At 45.1% G+C, this 18,057-nt stretch overlaps 1 protein-coding gene across 6 annotated transcripts in view; it reads left to right on the top strand.

Moving 5' to 3' along the window:
- Positions 1–18,057, top strand: part of FRMD4A (FERM domain containing 4A) — a 355,196-nt gene that overhangs the window by 170,703 nt on the left and 166,436 nt on the right. Inside the window, exon 1 of one of the 6 annotated variants that reach the window (XM_085083028.1) lies at positions 9,480–10,149. The exons of 4 other annotated variants lie outside the window; for them this stretch is intronic. In XM_085083028.1, coding sequence (XP_084939154.1) covers positions 9,991–10,149 — 159 coding nt within the window. In that variant the 5' untranslated portion in view covers positions 9,480–9,990. Of the gene's footprint in view, positions 1–9,479; positions 10,150–18,057 lie in introns of those variants that run through there. One more of the 6 variants, XM_085083019.1, reaches the window with a different exon arrangement.

Raw genomic sequence — 18,057 nt, 5'->3', positions numbered from 1 at the left:
TTGCAGATGTAAACCCACAAATCCAGACACCCTGAATTGTGTGAAGATGGATCAGGCAGCTTGTGCAGCCCAGGCTATCCATCACCACAGTCCTGCACTCAGCCCCTCTCCCGGGAGGTCAGCGCTTTGCAAGGAGAGACTGCAGGCCTGACCTCAAATTCCCTGGGCACCAGCCTCTGAGAAACCTTCTGTTGTTTCTGTTTCATAACCATTGCCCACTGGGGAGGCACTGACCAACTCTCCCTCCCGGCTCCTAGCTTACAAAGCCAAGAAATACCAACATGAAAAGGTCCACGTTCTCTTATCCTGGGATGAACTGACCACGTCTGGTCACACAGGGACAGAGCCCAGAATACCATCTACGTGGGCTTTTCTTTCCCATGACAAGTTTCCCAATCAGAGCTTGGATAAACATTAGGTCATCACCAATTTATAACGGCAGAGATTTATGTCTCTCTTGGTCACATTTTTATAGAAGCAGCAATAAGGTTTCATTCGTGCTGTTCTACCCGTATCTTAATCACTTTCTGACAAAACTATTTTCAAATCAAACAGATTCACAGCGGGTATTCCCTGCCAAGGCAGTGATTCTTGTCTGACTGGACCACTGCCGTGTTCAGTGTTGATTTTGGTGGGCTTCAGACATAAATCTTCCCAAAGACCTTTTCTCTCACTGCACAGAATAAGAGCCCTATTGTTACAGCAGTGATGCATTTGGGACACATCTCTGTTGCTCTTTAGACCAAGGCAGACACCTAATGGGGCAGTTCTCATAGCTGAGTACCCTTTTTCATCTTGTTTTCACAGGAGGGCAGAGCAGTCCCAGGTACTGTACCTGGGGAAGGTGAGGGTAGCAGGGTTGTTGCTCTCTGTCGCCTCTTCTTGGCTGATCCATGGCTTGGAGGAATGTTTACATTGAGGTCAAAGCAAAAGCACCACAACAGAAATGTGCCTTCATTTATGCTCATCCTGAAATAAACCAAATGAGGTGAATCAGGACCACCTTTGTCTTTAAGTGCCTGGTTCTCTCAGACCAACACCTATGAAGGAAATTGTTCCTTCCTTTGCAAGGTTGTGACATGGTTTTATCAACCGATGCCTGTCCATGACCAGGCTGGACCTCTGCTGTCAGGCCCTTCAGATGTTGCTTTTCACCCCCCACATGCACAGTTTATCAAGGGCAATGGACCATGGGCTGGTCCTGTCTGTGGGGTGAGGGCAGCACTGCAGGGACCAAGGGCAGCTTGACGTCTTAGAGGTGGGGTGGGAGCCAAATCAGGGCAACACAACCTCACAAATCATGAGTGCAGATCAAAAGACCTTCAGCCCCATGGGATCTTCATGTCTGGTAGAGATCATGCTGTGTCTGAGCTGCATCTGGAGCTGGGAAGGCTGTGTGGGACCTACAGGAGAGGGCATGGTGTGGCATTCCAGGCTGACACAGAGGCCCTGGTGGAAACTGCCCAGAAGAAATTAGGGCAGTCTTGCATGTGGTTCAAAGTGGATTGCATGGATGGAATATATGGCTCTAAGCAATGAAGCATGAATTTATTTCAACCACATACAGCTATTCAACTTGTGAACAACATTAACTGGGTTTTGATCACTCCTTTTTTTCTGAGCTACTGTGGCGCTTGGGCAGAACTTCCAAGTTCATCATTCTCCTAAAAGTTCCTATATTTGTTTTCCTTAGAGTTGAGACTTCTTTTAAAAAGAAAATCTGCCATATCCTTCAGCTGCAAATGATTTAATAGCTCTTGGCTTTGTGTGATCTGAATATTTTCTTGTTCTCTTGCTTTGCAGCTGTGACCTACTTAATTACAAGCAGGAAACAAACCCCAGAACCATTAGACTTTCTGCCTGGCTTAAAGAAGGGAAAAAAATAAAAATCTCATGTTGTTAAATACTAGGATGTCCTTCTTAATAACAGGAAGTCAAGCTCCAGATAGCAACAGTGAACATTTGAATTCTTTGTCATCAAGATAAGAACAGCAAAGAGCTTATGGGCTTTATTTTTTATGGCATGGATGTTTTGGGGGCAGGGGAAATGACAGCCGCTTCTAACAGCCAAAATGGGAATGAGTCATAAATTTCTAAATTGAGAGCGTAAATCCTCTTTGTTTTAAGTTCTGAACAGCTTCAGTCTGCTCTGTCTGTAGAGACAATGAAGTGACTGAATTGCTGCTTCGATCCCCCAGCTTTCGATCTATTTTATCCTCTTTTCAGGAATGTGAACAAACAAGCCAGCCAGTGAGTTAGGATCCCCCATGGCAAACCCTCAAGTTGGACCGGAGCACAGGGGAGTTTGATTAACTTCTCTCCACCTCTGCAAATGGGGTCTGGGCTACTATTTACACCTCCTGAAACTCAGTACCCCATCTGGAAATGCTGGTGTGATGGGAGCTGTAGAAAGCAACCAGAGGAAAGGGAAGCCAGGACTGCCATCCTCTGGGACTGGCTGTCCCACACAGGCACTTCAGCCCTCTTGTCCCTGCTTATCCACAGCCCTGGTAGCAGCTCAATAATGCAAATCTCCCAGTGCATCGTGACACAATGGAAGCTGATGTTTGCTCAGGGTTTTAAACCAACCAGCAACAGAAGTGCAAGTTATCCTCTTCTGTCAACTGTGCATGCATTATCACTGCAGATGGCATGGATCCAGTGCTGTGCTACAACAAATGGAGATTTTCCATTAGCAGGAGCCACAGGGGTCTGCATTTTGGGAGCAAACGGGGTAGAGGTCAACTCTTATGCTCTACTGAGAAGGTCTAACTGGTCCCAGCTGGGGAGATGTTCTCAGCACAAAGATCTGCTGCCGTCCAGTAATCCCCCTCTGTTGACTCCTGCGTTTCCCATCTGCAGATTAATTGTGCTGTGGCAATAGACACAACCAAAGAGCCCATGTGATCCAGCCCCAGTGCAGATGCCATGAGTGAGTGTGCAAGTGTGTGCACACACAGGGCTTTGTGGTGTTAGCAGCCTGGTGTGGCTCACTCAGGGAAATCACCTTCCTCCACAGCAGCCTCCCTGCACACCTTTAGCATTGCCTGGATGTGTACAGAGCTACTCCCACAGGGAGCATACACATACATAAGCAGCCTTCACCTCAGGGAACATTAATTTACCCACAGTTATGCTCATTTTGATAATCACTGTAGGAGCTTTCAACACGGAGGGTACATTATCGACTTTAGATATCTTAAGCATTTCTGCATTTTGCTGCATGACTCCCATGGAACTTGACCAGTTGGCTGTCTAGAACACTTACTGGCTTTTGAATGTAAAACAGTTCCCCTGAGATTTCATGTCACCTGAGAAATGTCAGTGAATTAATCTATTGAGGAAATGGAGATCCACAAAGCTATGAGGCTTTTTTAATGTTGCTCAAGAAACTGATGACTTTTTTGGAATAGGAACAGATCTCTCCTCATTTCCACTCTGAAGGTTATATTTGACCTGCTTATCTTCCTCTTTGTCCAGTGATAATTGCATCCTAACCAGCAATATCAGTATTTACTCATAATGATTTTTATCAGGATCTTCGAAATAAATTAAATATGCATTCTTTGTTTTAGGCAGGAACAGACTTTCCAACCCATAAGAAGGATCAAACATGAGAAATCTGGACCACTGATTTTCTAAAATATGTTCCCTTTGCCCTCCTTCTTTGTAATGAAATGCTCACCCTTGTCTGTGAACAGAAAGGACTTTGTATCAGTCATTGAAAGCAGTGAGTGTTACCACTGGGTCTGAATCAGGCAGATACTTAAATATATCTGCAGGATAAGTTGTAAGAAAATGTTCTGCTGCAATGGGCCATTTGTGCTGGGTGTAGGCTTGTTTTGCATGGAGAGCAAGGCTGCCCTTCATTAAATTAGCCTTCTTGCCATAGGGCAGAGCTGCAGACTGGCTGTTTGTGAGCCACCAGATTTGTCCCCTCTCCCAGGCAAATAGTGGCAGCTGAGGGACACCTGCAATGTGAAATAGTGTGTCCAGCAAACCACAGCCCTCAGCCAAGGCCATTGGGACAGTTTGACCATCACTTGCTAAGGGGTGGGGAAGCATAAGATAAATACATAATTTCAAATCATATGAACACACACATAACAGGGGAACCTCTCATAAACAATCATAGGAAGATTTGGGTTGGAAGGGACCTTAATGATCATCTAATTCCAGCCTCCATAGGCAAACACTTGCTCCAGTCACCAAAGGAATAAGGAAAAGCTTGAAACAAGAAGGGTGTAACTGCACAACTCCATGACTTCTGAGCAGTCAGGTGTGTTCAATCTGCAGTCTAAGATTCAGTGCCCACCTGATGGGCACAGACACAGGTTTGTCTCAGATTTGTGTTGTTTCACCTCTGAACCTTGTCAGAGGCTATTTTAGACATGGGTGAATAACATGGAAGGAAAACAACTCAGCTGCTGGATGAGCTCTAGGTTGTTCCCTGTTCATACATGCCTCACAAGCAGGCTGTGATTTTTTTTCCTGTTTTCTTCTGGCCAAAAAGAATTCTCCTCAGCATTTCTGCACATAACAGCAGAGAGCAGGGTGAAGATGAACCTTGTGGTGATGGGCATGTGCAAGCACGTGCTGCTTTGATTGGAGAGCCCAGTCACAGGACGTTGCAGTGCCCAGCGGGATCAGAGTTAATCATAAGCTTGGGTTTCCAAAGTGAATAATCGTATTTCAGATCTCACCATTCACTTTCTGTGGCTGTTCTGCACTATTTCCTTAATACATTGTCCTGACCTACATCCCCTCCTGCAGACTCATTCACCACAGCATCCATGGAGAAAGAGGATTGAATAGCAAATCTCTGCACAATCTCTTTCACATTTCTGCATAGTAGAGGTGAAAATCACTTTAGCTGGTGGAATATTAGGGACAAGTACAAGCCCAGCTTTATAGGATTCACCTACTTTTAAGCCTTGTTAAATCACTAACACAACTTACTTTAGGAAATGAAATGTGTATGATTTGAGGAGATGACATACTCTCCTCTGCCAGTCAATAAAAATCTCTCTAGAGTGAGGACACGAACAGCCTTACGCAGAAGGAGCTGCTGTTGGCATAACGATAATACTTAGCACTACCAGAGCACTTTACATTTTCAAAGAGCTTGAGAAATGTTATGATCAAGGTGGATGACTGGAATAGTAAATTTTCATTCTGTTATTACTGTGAAGCAGCAGTTCATTTCATTACGGAACGTTTTAGGCCATATGGACTCGTGAGAACATCTTGAGGAAATTGGCCAGGATTTCTGACTCATGATGTTCATCCTAAAATGCAACCAGCAGGGAAGTCTTCAGTTTCTTGAATTTTCTCTGCAGGAAAGTTTTAGGGCTGTCAGTGGTGGCAGACCAGGGGGGCCAGGGGGAGGCTGTTCATATCTGTGGTTTTGGAAGTATGTGGAAGGTGAGAGTTAGGAGGTAACTGAAGCAGTACAGGCACAGGTATCAGATTTGCATGGGGCAGCAGATCTTTGTGCCAATGCTTCCAAAAACAGTTTCTTGTCTTACAGCTCCAAAGAGGTGAGCTAGGGGTATTTCTGCCTCCTCTACAAGTTTGTAAAGGTTCAGGCATGATCATTGTCCAGATGTTGTGGCCCAGCCAGACTGAGGTCACAAGCTTTTAGCAATCCAAAATTAATGCAGGGCCAACTCTTAGTTGATCAAAGCTCTCAGCAGACACAGTATGGACATCTGTACTTTATTTTCACTCTTAAATTGGGGTGAGTTTCCTTTACCTAGAGCATATATGTTGTATAACAGCCCTCAAGGTCTCAGGATTTTCTTCTTCAACTCAAGTGCCATTCCCAGCTCCTTTTAAAACTCTTCTCTCAAAGCTTTTCTTGTACTAACATAGTACAAAAGTACAAGAAATAAAACTGATAGCATGCAGTCCTTGTTCTCTGGGACAGAGAAGCACAGGTGAGTCAGCATGAGGGATGAGAGCACCTTGACTTGTGTGGAAATGGGGCACTCAGAGGCTCAGGCTCTCAAGTGGATCTGCTGCACAATGGCCATTTGGGAATCTTGGGGGACTCTGTGGCTCAGTGCAGCTGCAGGAGTGAGGTCACTTCCATAAGTCCCCACTGAGTGCCCTGGCTACTCCTTTGCACGTGTGAAGGAAGGAGGGTGGCTTCTTATCTGTGTGTTTGACCACTTGGCAGTGGGACATCCCTCAACTGTTCCCATCATATCAGATGTGAAAATGATGTGCCACTAGGAGAATAGTATAACTATTTAAATATCTCAAAAAAGCATCTCCAACGTAGGAAAGCATGAAGCTGTGACATGAAAGGGAACTCTGGGCACAAGGATCTGACAACATAAATCCTCCTTACATTATAGAGAAATAAAGATCAAAAAGGGCCATGAATTTGGAATAGAAACTAAAAGACCACATTGGGCTGGAGCTGTAGGGACCACTGGGGCCATATGTGGAGCAGAAACAGGATGTTTCTGGTATGTCTACAGCAAAATCAAAGGAAACTGCCTCCCACCCGGCACGTCCTCCTTTCAACGCACTCAAACACATCCACACCCATCAGAAAGTTGTGGAAGGGCAGAGATTTGCCCTAGAGCATGCTGGAGAGAGATGCTGAACTGCTCTTTCCAAGGCCAGAACATACAAAGGTGAACACAGACATCCCTCAAGCTCCTGGTGCAGGCAGCACCCACCTACAGCAGTGCACAGCAGGGATTTGCAGAGTCTGCAGAGAGGAGGAGCTGCCTGCAGAGTTTGGGATGGGAAATCCACCCCAGCCTTCAAGCCCCGGTGACAGTCCCATGAAACAACACAGTGGCTCAAGGGGGGGTTGGTTTTTTGCTTTTTTTCAAGGGAAGTGAGGAGCTATTTTTATACCCTAGTAACAGCCTTTGGACTGTCAGTAAAACGTGGGAGGTTTCATAGTAAATGTTTTGGCTGACATTTTCTCAGAAACAGCAGGAAATAATCAGCGCATAATTAGAAAGGAAAAGACCTGCAAATGTCTATAGATCTATGTAGAGCACAAATGGCTTTTTTTTTCCTAATTGACCTTAGTGAAGGTGAAGCTGAGCATGTTTTATAGAATTATAAGATGATTTTACAGAAGTTACTCAAAGGGTACACCAGCAGACAAGCCAAGTTGGTGATTCTCAGTAATTTTTTCTCCTCTCTTCTACCATTCCCTGTAACTAATGACCTCTTCTGACCACTTTGGACAAGTAAGACCACATTCTGTGGTGTCTCCCTTAAAAAAGCTCTTTGGTAGAGTATCCCTTGACTCTAGAGGAGATGGGCTATGTTTGCTTGAGAAGCCTCCATGGTTGCAATTCCCTTGTGTCCTGCAAGGTGAGATGGACAATCTGTACTCAGGCAGCTTTTACCCTCTCAAAAAATACTATGAGTCTGGTCTGCAGGAAACCAAACAATCTGCTCTAATCACGAAGGTAAATCTATCCACTGAAATGTTCACTTCTAAGGAGACTGGTCCAGCCTGTCAGTTAAATAAATACATAGGAGAACTGTTTTCAGAAAGTCTGATTATGTCATCAGCCAAGTGAAAAGGCTCCTTCAGAGCTGCCCTCATCTCTTGAGTAATTACTGAGCTGGGACAGGGGCCGAAAATCTCCTTTCAGCTGTAAGGAAAGACTTGATGCACATATGGAGCAGCTAATTTTAAAACTGCGGTATATCCTCCATTTCCCCTCCTCTCCTCTTTCCAGAATACCAAAGGGGTTAGGTCACATCCCAGAGCAATCACTTGCTATGGTTTCTTTTCCCCCCTCTGTTTTCCTTTATCAAACACATTTCTTTCTTTTCCTTTTGTGCTCCCAGGCAGAGATCTTATATATCAGGCTGTAGCCTGGAGCAAATATTTTCTAGTCAAGTTATATATATATATATAAATTCCTTTCTTCCAAATGAGGCTTTATAATGGAGATGTTCCTGGTCCCTTGTCTACATTGCTGCTAACAGAAGCAGTGTGTTACCAAGTTTACAGGCAGAAAAATAACCAAGAAATTATGAGGATAGGCAGATTTCAGCAAAGGCTGGACACCAAGAAAACAGGCAGGGACAGGGAGAGGAGGAAGGAAAACTGCACTATGCAGAATGAATAGCTCCTAACAAGTTTAAAGGAAACATTATTACAATTTTATTACCATATTTTATGAAGCCACTCTAAAAATGAAGTCCTGAAGAAGCAATTAGGCTGAGAACATGAATTTTGCAGCTGTATTTTCCTGGCCCTCCACCTGCCGTGCCAATGAGCTGACGAGCATCCTTGTGCCGTTATCATGACGCACAGCTCGCTTGGTGTCCTTCAGTTCTCAAAGAACAAATCATGGATGGGGTCATGGTGGGACAGACCCACAGAAAATCAAGCAGATATTAATGTTCCTGCTCCTCCCCTATCCAGGGAGTTGTATCAGGGAAGACATTGAGGCTTTTGGGAAATGATGCTTTCTCACCTCTGCTAAACCAGCAGCTTTAGGAGTTCAGTGCATGCAGGTCCCTCATTATTTCAGCTCAAGCTGTCCTGCCTATCCCTCTAGAAAGTGCCTCCATGTAGGCATTCTCCAGTTGACTGTGTCTGCTCCCTTCAAATTCTGTGGCTTTTTTGTTCACATTCCTCTGAAGGGAGAGTAAAATGAGTGGAAAATAGCCCTGACAGGCAGCTGTCTCCAAGGGCGCTGGCTTGCACTGTGCCCTTGATAAAAATACTTCTAACCTCAGTTTCCCCATCTGGTGATTAAATAGGAAGAAGCACTCTTTGGATTTACTTAGAAAATGTCTTGCAACTTAACTCCATGATTTTGTGGTGATTTAACTGAACTGAAAAATCCTCATCTTGATAATGTTTTTTCACTCTCGCTGGACCAGTTCCCTCAGCTCAACTCATGATAGATGTTGACAGCATTGAAGTCTCCACCCAGACAAGCTGCTCCTGTGGGGAAACAGGCAGGGAACTAATCTCTTCTCTACACTTATTTTAGGAAGGGATGCCAGGAGTGAATTTTTGTATCCATAGACGAAAAAGGGTGTCTTGGCATCTATCTCAGCTGGAGAGAACTGTATTGTATTCTCCTGGGCTTGTTCAGATGAGACCCATGCTTATGAATGTAAGCTCACCAAGGGTTAAAAATCTCCACACCAGCTGAATCAGAATGATATTAAAAGGCCATTGTTTAATCCATTCAACTTTCCAAAATATCACCCCTTGGGTAAATAAGGTGCTTTGCAGACTGTTGCATAATTCTCATGTAATGATTAAGTTCCCTTTTGAGTTCAAAACATTAAAAGGCTCCAGAACAGACAGTTGGGTGGGAAAAAGATCGAGAGTAACTGTGCAATGGTGAGTTAACACACGAAACTAAAGGATTAAATGAAAGGATGAAACGTTGCATGTGGCAGAGCTGCCTTCTCAGATGTTCTTTGGGAGTGTTTGAAAGAGTTAAGTCCAATGCTGGAATGTCTTGGGAATGCTGGCAGACGGAGAGTGAGCAGCTTTTTTCTTCCCTCTGGATGGAGTCCCAGGACTGAGTATGCAAAGTGATGACTTTGGATCTGAGTTCGCTTCTCGGGTCTGCAGCGGAGAGCTGGGAAGTGATGCACTGTTACCAAGAAGTCCTTTGCAAGGGATGTGCAAATGCCTTCCTAAGTCAGGAGAGGTATTTTTACCTCATCCTTGCTCATCTCTGGGTGCAGCAGGACTCGCTTTGAGAAGATAGACAGAGGGAGAAACCACATCCTGAAGGGCGTGTGCGAAGGGAGAAAGACACATCCCCAAACAGTTTATTTTGGCTGCTGGTTTTTGTTGTCCGTTTTGGTTTGGTGGTTTGGTGGTTTGGTTTTTTTTTTCCCCTTGCTTTTCGTTCTCCTTCTTTGATGGAAATTTCAGTGACTCTTTAACCTTGCAGTTCATAAGGCGCCTTGGGATTAGCTGGTTGCCTCGGAGCAGGGGATCCGGGGTGATTCACGCGGGGAGCTGGCATGGCTGCTGTGCTCTTTGGCTTTGAGGATCTGCTCTACAGCTGGGACAGCCTGGTGTGGAGTCTGACGTCCCGGGCTCTGAGGACTTGCCGCTTTGGGAACCCGAGGCTCCTGCAGCTCATGCTGAAGCCATGGTGCATTTCCAGAGACGTTTATCAGGTAGGGTGACAGAACACCAGGCCAGACCCTCAAACCCCAGTGCTGCAGGGGGGAGACACCCTGGGAGTCTCACAGGGTCCTGTCCTGTTCCAACCAACCACTTTGGGTCCTACACAAGCGGTGGGACAGAGGGGACACTGTGGGAAGGGGGGGTGTGGCAGGAGAAACATTTTGGTTTGGAGGATGGTGGTGGGGTCTCCTGTGGTGGAACACAGGTCCAAACTCTCCTTCCCACAGTGCAGGGGGGAAATAAGTGAAAGCAAATTAAGGTTCAATCTGCTGTATCCCTTTTCCTTGAGCTTTATACTCATAAGTACAACCTTAGCTTTTCTGTATCCTCAGGCTGTTCTTACAGCTGCACAGAAATAATGTATAATTTACCCAGAGGAAAGGATGCCTAAAGGCACCTAATCTGTGGGAAATGGGCTTTTGCAGAGGGTTTTAAACTGCAGTAGCACTAATTATCCCTAAGTGACTTGTGCAATGCCTTCTGACTGCTTCATCTTGCAAAGTCCCAGGCATCTGATTGCCTAAAATTTCTGGTTTACTTGATGTATGGTTTATGTGGTATAGAGAGCTTTGGGGCTTGGACGACTGACTTCTCTGCAAAGTTACATTAACTGCTTGCAGCTTGAGGTACAGTGACACAGCTCCAACAGTGTGTTTCTGAGACTGATTAAACTGGGTTAAATAAACAGAACATCACAGAAGGAACTAGAACTGAATGTCACTTTGAAAAGCAACTCATTCCAGTCCGTAGGTGAGTCCAGGTTGCAATGATACTGTAAACCAATCCACTTGTCTGCTTTTGTAATCAGCTTTAGACAACTGAGGCTAGACATTCATTCTGCTGTGGGGACAAACCCATTACAATATTTATCATCTCCACAGATTTGTCTAATGCTGGACACTGGACTGACTGATTGGTATTTGCATTTGGAAAAGACATTTTCTGCTACTCCCATTTACTTGGTATTTTGCTTTTCCTGTGCTTTGGAAGTCTCCATGTGTGAAGCCAAGTCACACAGAATGCAACAGATTAAAAGCCTGAAGAAACTGTGTGTGTTGGTTAGAGGGAGACCAGGGCAGAGCTCCTAGCAATTTCAGCAAACTTTGAACCAGCTTCAAATCATTCTCTGGTTTCAGCAGACTTCAGGAATAGATTTTATGGTCTTTGGAGTTCAGCAAGCTTGGGCAGCATTTTTATTTTAAGTGTTTGTTTGTTCCAGAAGATGCCCACAGCCAGTAACACAGACCCATTACCCAGGGCTTGGCTTTGAAACCCCCATGAGAGATACCACTGTGATGTCTCCCAGTGAACCACTCTGCCCTCCCTGGGCTATGCTGGCTCTGGGCTGGGGTGAACCCACAGGTCAGGCTGTGCAGAGGCTGCCTGTGGTGTGGAGCTGCCCCATCCTCTCTCTGCAGCTGCTCTTAGGAACCTGAACCTGAAGCCAATCAGCTCACATGGGCCTGGGAAAGGGAAGGGGGAAGCAAGAGGGCTCAATGCTGAGCCTAATTTATACCCTCCACCTATGTAAAATCATCCTGAAAAATGAAGGAGTTGGTTTTCAGATGTGTCCACATTCTGACTGCTAATAATGTATCCCAGCCTATGCACCATGCAGCAGGAGATGCCCCTGCCTGTGATGGACTGATGTTCTTTCTGAAGATTTATTTTGCTGTGAGCACAAAGCACATCCACAAGCACTCTTCCCACTGCAATGTGCACATGCCTTTAGCCATCCCCCATGGCATTATATCATGATCCTGGCATGTTATTCCCCTTTGCTAGAGTCACCAGTGAAATGGGACCAGCAAAGGTGCCTCCCTTCCCACCAAAACAATTATTGATGCAGCCTGACAGACACAGGTCAGGATGGACTTGAATAGTTGTTTGTTTCTCAGACAGAATCTGTGAACATCTGCAAAAGCTCAGTAAAACCACATCACTTTCTTTGTCAATGCCTATGAGCTTGCAATTCTTTGGAGGGGATCTGAAATGCTGGGTCAGGTACCAAGAGAATTGCTGCTGGGTGGAGGTTTGTTGGGAAAGGCATCTCATAGCTCATCACTGCGGAGTTCCAGCAGCAGCAGTGTTATTAGCAGCCAGCATGAGCTGATAGCTAACTACACTTATGTATATTAATCCTAAATGCATTTCCTCCAGAAGCCAGCATCCTCCAATTTAAATGCTGGCAGGGTATTTTAGTAGAATATTGCTTGGACAGAAAGCCTGACAGTTTAATCACTTCCCAGAGACAGAAACTTCTTCCACTGCTGATTATTTAGATGAGCAAATAAGCTCTTGACCATGTTAGTTTTTGTGGTTACTATTTATTAATCCCTGTTGCTACTGCACCTTGAGAGTAAAGCAGATCAATCTAGGACTTCAGCCCAGTACCAGCACCAGAAAAATCCTAAAAAGAAACATTAAAAAGAAACATTCATCAGCTTTGTAAAATTAAGCAAAGCTTTTTTCATACTCCGAAAAGTATGTTTTGGGCTTTTTCTCTAAGTTAATCACATCTCAGTGTATATGTGTTTCTTGTGTCTTTTGCTGAGACTGAGTTGGGGATAGCAAAACAGTGTAACACAGGTTCTGGCTGAGCAGGACCCACACTGCTGGGCTCACACCACTGGGGAGAACTCAGCTCCTCCTTTGCAACACCAGCCAAGATCATGGTTGCTCAGGTATGGCTCTGACTTTTGAGAATTTTTTTGTATCCTTGCCCTAGACTGTTGTCTCCACCAAACAAACCTATCAAAACTCCCAATTCCCTTCTACTGTCCCATCTACAAAATATATAAAATCTAAGCTAATACTGTACGGAGGGCCCAGTCCAGATTTACTGCCAATACAAGAGGCAATGGGTTCTTGGCAATAAAACAAGCACCAGTTATCAACATAATCTGTGTAATTCCTTTATTTATGATAAGAAACACTTTGCTTTCTTTGCTCTCAGGGAATCAGCACCAATGCATTAGCAGAGATAGATGGAATATCAGTTTTGGGGTGATGCTGGCTGCAGTGGTCAGAGCAGGATCAGAAACACTTCAGTCTTCAAATCCAAATTGACACAGAAATTAAAAATCTGGGCTTGCTAAGTCTGCAATCTGAGCAGCAGTTGCTATAAATAGGTTAAAACAATCAAAAAATTGTTCCCTCATTCTTGGTCTCCAGGCTGGCTTTGTCTGAGGGATGCTGAGTGACTCCATCTCTCACTGTCCGTAAGCAATGCTTTGGAACTCAGGCCATCTGAGCAGTACTGAGAACTAGAGGCTTTTGGTACCCTGAAGGTGCCATCATCTGTCTCAGACTGCATTTCTTTCCTGGCAAATAAAACCTCCCCCAAGTCTGCTCTGATTCCCAGGGACACATTTGTCTGCCCAGTCTGAACCAACCTCTTGCCTTGATCTGTTTTCAGTGGGGCTAATATTCACCAGTTGCTACATTTTAATTGTAATGAATGCTTGTTATGTTTTAATTGTGTTTTGTGATCCACTATGTGGTTTTCTGACTGCATGATCGGAATTCATCTGAAAAAGGAGATTAACAAATAATAAACTTCCAGTCAAGGCTTTCAGACAGTCAGTTGTGCAAGATGTCACCGAGCTGTCGGATGTATTTTTACCAATGCCCAGATGTCTGACTGCTCTGACCTACTAAACAAATGGCCCTGTGAACTAACACAGTGCCTGCTTTTGCAGAAATACTCACATTTCAAGAAGTACTGGGGGAGGGCTGGCTTATTATTATGGGATAGGCAGTCAGTTCTGCATTTTAACATCCTGAAGATAATTCACTATTTATTTAATCTCCAAATCCATCAACAAATGTTTTAGTTTCCCGGCTGTGCCTGTGCAATGTCAAAGAACATTAGGCAGTGCAGGACCTACATCTACAGTAAAAATGTGTTTATGTGTCTGTTTAAAATCCCACCAACTGCTCCTACCAAGACAGAGGCAGACCTTGGATGCAGAGCCATCTCTCGAGGATACCACTCACAGACATTTAATTCCTCACTCTCTGTAGACAGTAGTGCTGTGTACTTTTTACACACTGCTTCTTATCCACCAAGTGCTTGGAAAGACAGTTAAGTCATTTTACTACTATAGAAACTGAGGCAGAAATGGCTGAAATTACTTCAGGTTATAGACACAAGTGCAGAATTGTCTGCAGTACCTCACTGCTCCCCAGATGTCCAGTTACAGGCAATGGGATTAAGGAAGGAGGTGGGCTGTAGAATTTAGGGGCTGGGTGTTAATCTAAAATGAGGAAGAAGAAAGGGCTTTTGCTGTGCTGGCAGACGGGCAAAATCATGGAATATTCCATATTTTAGCTAAAAGTTTAATTTTTCATATTGGGATGAAACTGTGGGACATTAGAAATTAATTCTTCACTGTTAGGGTGATGAGGCACTGGAACAGATTGCCCAGAGAAGCTGTGGATGCCACATCCCTGGAAGTGTTTGAGACCAGTCTGGACAGGGCTTTGAGCTACCTGGGACAGTGGGAGGTGTCCCTGCCCATGACAGGGGGACAGAACTAGAGGATCTTTGAGCTTCCTTCCAACCCAAACCATTCTGCGATACTGCTTTGCAGACCCTGCAGTTTTCCCTGAGGAAATGCATCTCAGGTGTGTTTCCCACAACATTCTCCTTGCTGGCTATGAGGTGCTAATGATTTTTCCCCCAGCTGCACTGGGGAGTTGAGCTGGAGGGCTTTGGGTTTTCTCTCCCATTCACCTGCTGGGAAGTGCATCAGAAAATGAACAGACTGTTTGCACTTCGTGGTGGGCTCTGAGACATCCCCACAAATCCATGTACCCTAGGAGGAAACGTGGTCTTCCTCCTCAAAAAGGAACAGTTTGGGAATTCCATTCTTGTTTCAGCATCATTCTTCACCCTGCTTGCCTTGAAGACATCTTATTATGTTTAAGGAGCATTAGAGATTCAGGAGCAAAAGCAGCATTTTGTATGCCTGCCCTGCTGGTGTAAAAGGCTGTGAAAAGCAATGCTGGGCAAGAATGAGGAAGGAAAGGGCTGAAATGTTAAACACATCATTTCAGATTGGCAAAATTTCCAGGTTTTGATTTATAGCTTCATCACCACGTAGATTAATGTGGAATTCAAACACAACCAGCTCTTTGCTTTCCTTCCAGGCCTGACATATTAACATTTCCCATTAATCTAGTCAGCTCCAGCACGATGAAGCCTGAGGAAATGGGGGATTAGGCATGTGGGAGTGTTGGGTGGGCAGAGGAAAAGAGCCAACGAAACTCACTTAACTAACTAGAGAGAATGGGACCTTGTTCAGGTCTCAGGTTGTAGCTGAAGCTGTTTCTGACTCCCTCAAAGACAGCAAACCCAGATCCTTTCTCTTCTGGTGTTAGGCAGAGAACTTTTTAGTGGGGCTGTTGACTTTCTGCTCCTAAGGACAACAGTGGCTGTGGGTATTGGTGCCCCCATGGAGCTGGGCTGGAAGGGCTCTTTGCTGGCCACTGCTATGTTCTTGGAACATTGTGATGCCCTGGCACATCTGGGGTTCAGGAGGCTTCAGCCCCAGGCTTGCAGTCTGCCAAATTCCCAATTTTGTGGGGAGGCAACTATGACTTTTTTTCCCCAGCACTCTTTGCTGATCTAGTCCACAGTCTCTGGAGCTACCCAGGAGACTTCTCAAACTTTATTGCCACATATTTAAGCATTTATGAGACTTGAACTGCTTCCCTTGGAAAAAGAAAAAAAGAACAACAAAAACTAACACAAATCACACACACACACACACCCGCCCCCCCCCCCAAAAAAAAAAAAAAAAAGAAAGAGGGAAAAATAACCATTCACCTAGAGCTACAGAAGGAGCTAATGAGCCTCACATGTTTCCAAAAGCAGAGAGGAAACTTTTGGCTTGCAGAGTTTTTGCAGAGTTTCTCACCCTGTCTTCATTACAGGCAGAAGCAAAGAGGGTTAGACAGGGAGAGGAAGAGAGAGAAAATGCAAATGGTAAAAATTCATCTTTGCCAGAAATCACATCCAACAGTCAGAGGAAAAAAAAAGAGCCTGTAGGGAAACCTCAAGCCATTTCCATTCAAGTGATCTATGGAGAAAGCACAGGAGGTGCTCACTGAGTTCCCACCCCCAGGTATTCTTATAGCACACTGTAAAGTTGCCTTCAGCATTTGATTCAGACTTCCCCTGCCTTTGTGGAGCTGGGAAGGGCTGGGACAATCTGGTAGGACCTGTGCCACTGCCATCAGCCCCACCACAGCCCCTCAGAGCACTGAGGTCAGTGGAGGGGAAATAAACCTTTTGCCTCCTGAACAGTCACAAACACCTACTCCCCTTGACAGCTTGTGGGGTCTCATCTCTCCTTCCAAGGTCCTGAGGCAGCTGTGGGTCAGGACAAGAGGCTTTCCTGGAGGGCAGGGAGAAGCTCCAGAAGTTTGCTGGGCAGTGGCTGGAACAATAAATCACCTGAGGAATTGCTGTGCTACCTTCCTGTTAAAGCTAACATGGAGCTGCACCAGGCTGGGGCTTGTGCTCACTGATGATTAGCAAACACAACACTCTGGTGTTTCCCATGGGCTGCAGCTTGTCCAGTGCCACCAGAAAATGAGGGGGACCTTAAACCAACATTGATCTTCTTATCTGTCTTTATATGAACTTTTAGGGATGGTAGGAGGAGACTGAGTGGTCAAGCCTTGTGACTGAGGTTTTTTTGTTCAATAAAGCAGCCTCTTAAAAGAGGATGTGTACTTGGCGTTGCTTTGCTCCTCTGTGAATGTTTCCAACCTGCCTCCTGTGAGAAACTCAATCTCCAGCACCAGTCTGCCCATGACAGGGGAGTCTAGCTGCCCCTGTTTGGAACGTGGGCAAAGTCTCTCATGGTGTTTAAGCCATCCCACTAATAAATGGGTTAGGATTGCCAGTATAGCTTATGAGGCCACCAGCCAAGGAGCAGACACAAGCAATGCTGAATTGTTCTGAGCCAGGGTGGATTTGAGTCTGCCCCAAAGCTGAGCTTTCTTGAAGTCCACCACCAATGACTTGGGCGTTCCTGAGCCATCTTTGCTTTAGTCTGCAAGGGATAAAAACTGTGGTCTCCACAGGGAATACAAACTGTCTCAGCTGAGACAATCTCCAGCAGTTCACCCTGCTTGTAACAGAAATTCATCTTTCAGCAAGGCAAGGGATATACTTTTTGATCCCTTGGGTTTGCAGAAGCCAGGTCTGAACTGTTTCTTCTTAGGCTTAGCTATTTTCTGCTCAGTGTCTATAAACACGAGATGGAATGCATCTCATGTTCCTTTGGTTATCAAAAATTCGGCAATCCATCCATGCTGAATCCTTCCAAGATAGGTGTCTTGTGCAAGTCATTCTCTGGAGGTGCCAAGCCCTTTGTGCCAAGACCAGAAAGAGCTCAGACCACTAACCCCAACTGCATTCCAAAGTATTAAACACTCACAGTCCTGTGACCTGGAGCTCATTTATGTTGTTCTGATTAAATATAAGTCATCCAAGGCCTGGGTGGAAGATTCTGGAAGCCTACAGGAAGGTCAGAAACCATCAGGGCAGTGCCCAGCAGTCCTGCACCTCAAGTCATTCATCTTCAGCTGCTGGAGTTACAAAATGTGCTCTGTACTGGGACAGACCCCCAGGAACCTGCTTTTGGTAAAGAGCTTTGCTTCCCCAGTGAGACATTTGTGAACACTTCAATCCTCTAAAGTAATTGAAAACAGCAGGGAGTTTTGCCTGAAGAATTTTTGTTTGGTTCAACCCCTCCTCTCTCAGAGAGAAATCCATCTTGAATATAAGGCTCAGAGTAGCCCCAGAACAGGTCCACTCCCATCAGGTTTCCATGTGTTTCTTCTCTTGCATAAAAGATGATCATGGGGAAAAAATGCTTTTT

This window comes from Lichenostomus cassidix, chromosome 1Aa (genome assembly GCF_008360975.1).
Source record: "Lichenostomus cassidix isolate B80296 chromosome 1Aa, HeHo_3.0, whole genome shotgun sequence".
Lineage (NCBI taxonomy): Eukaryota > Metazoa > Chordata > Aves > Passeriformes > Meliphagidae > Lichenostomus > Lichenostomus cassidix.
The sequence above is the reverse complement of the archived record's forward strand: the minus strand, read 5'-3'. Positions and strand labels throughout refer to the sequence as shown.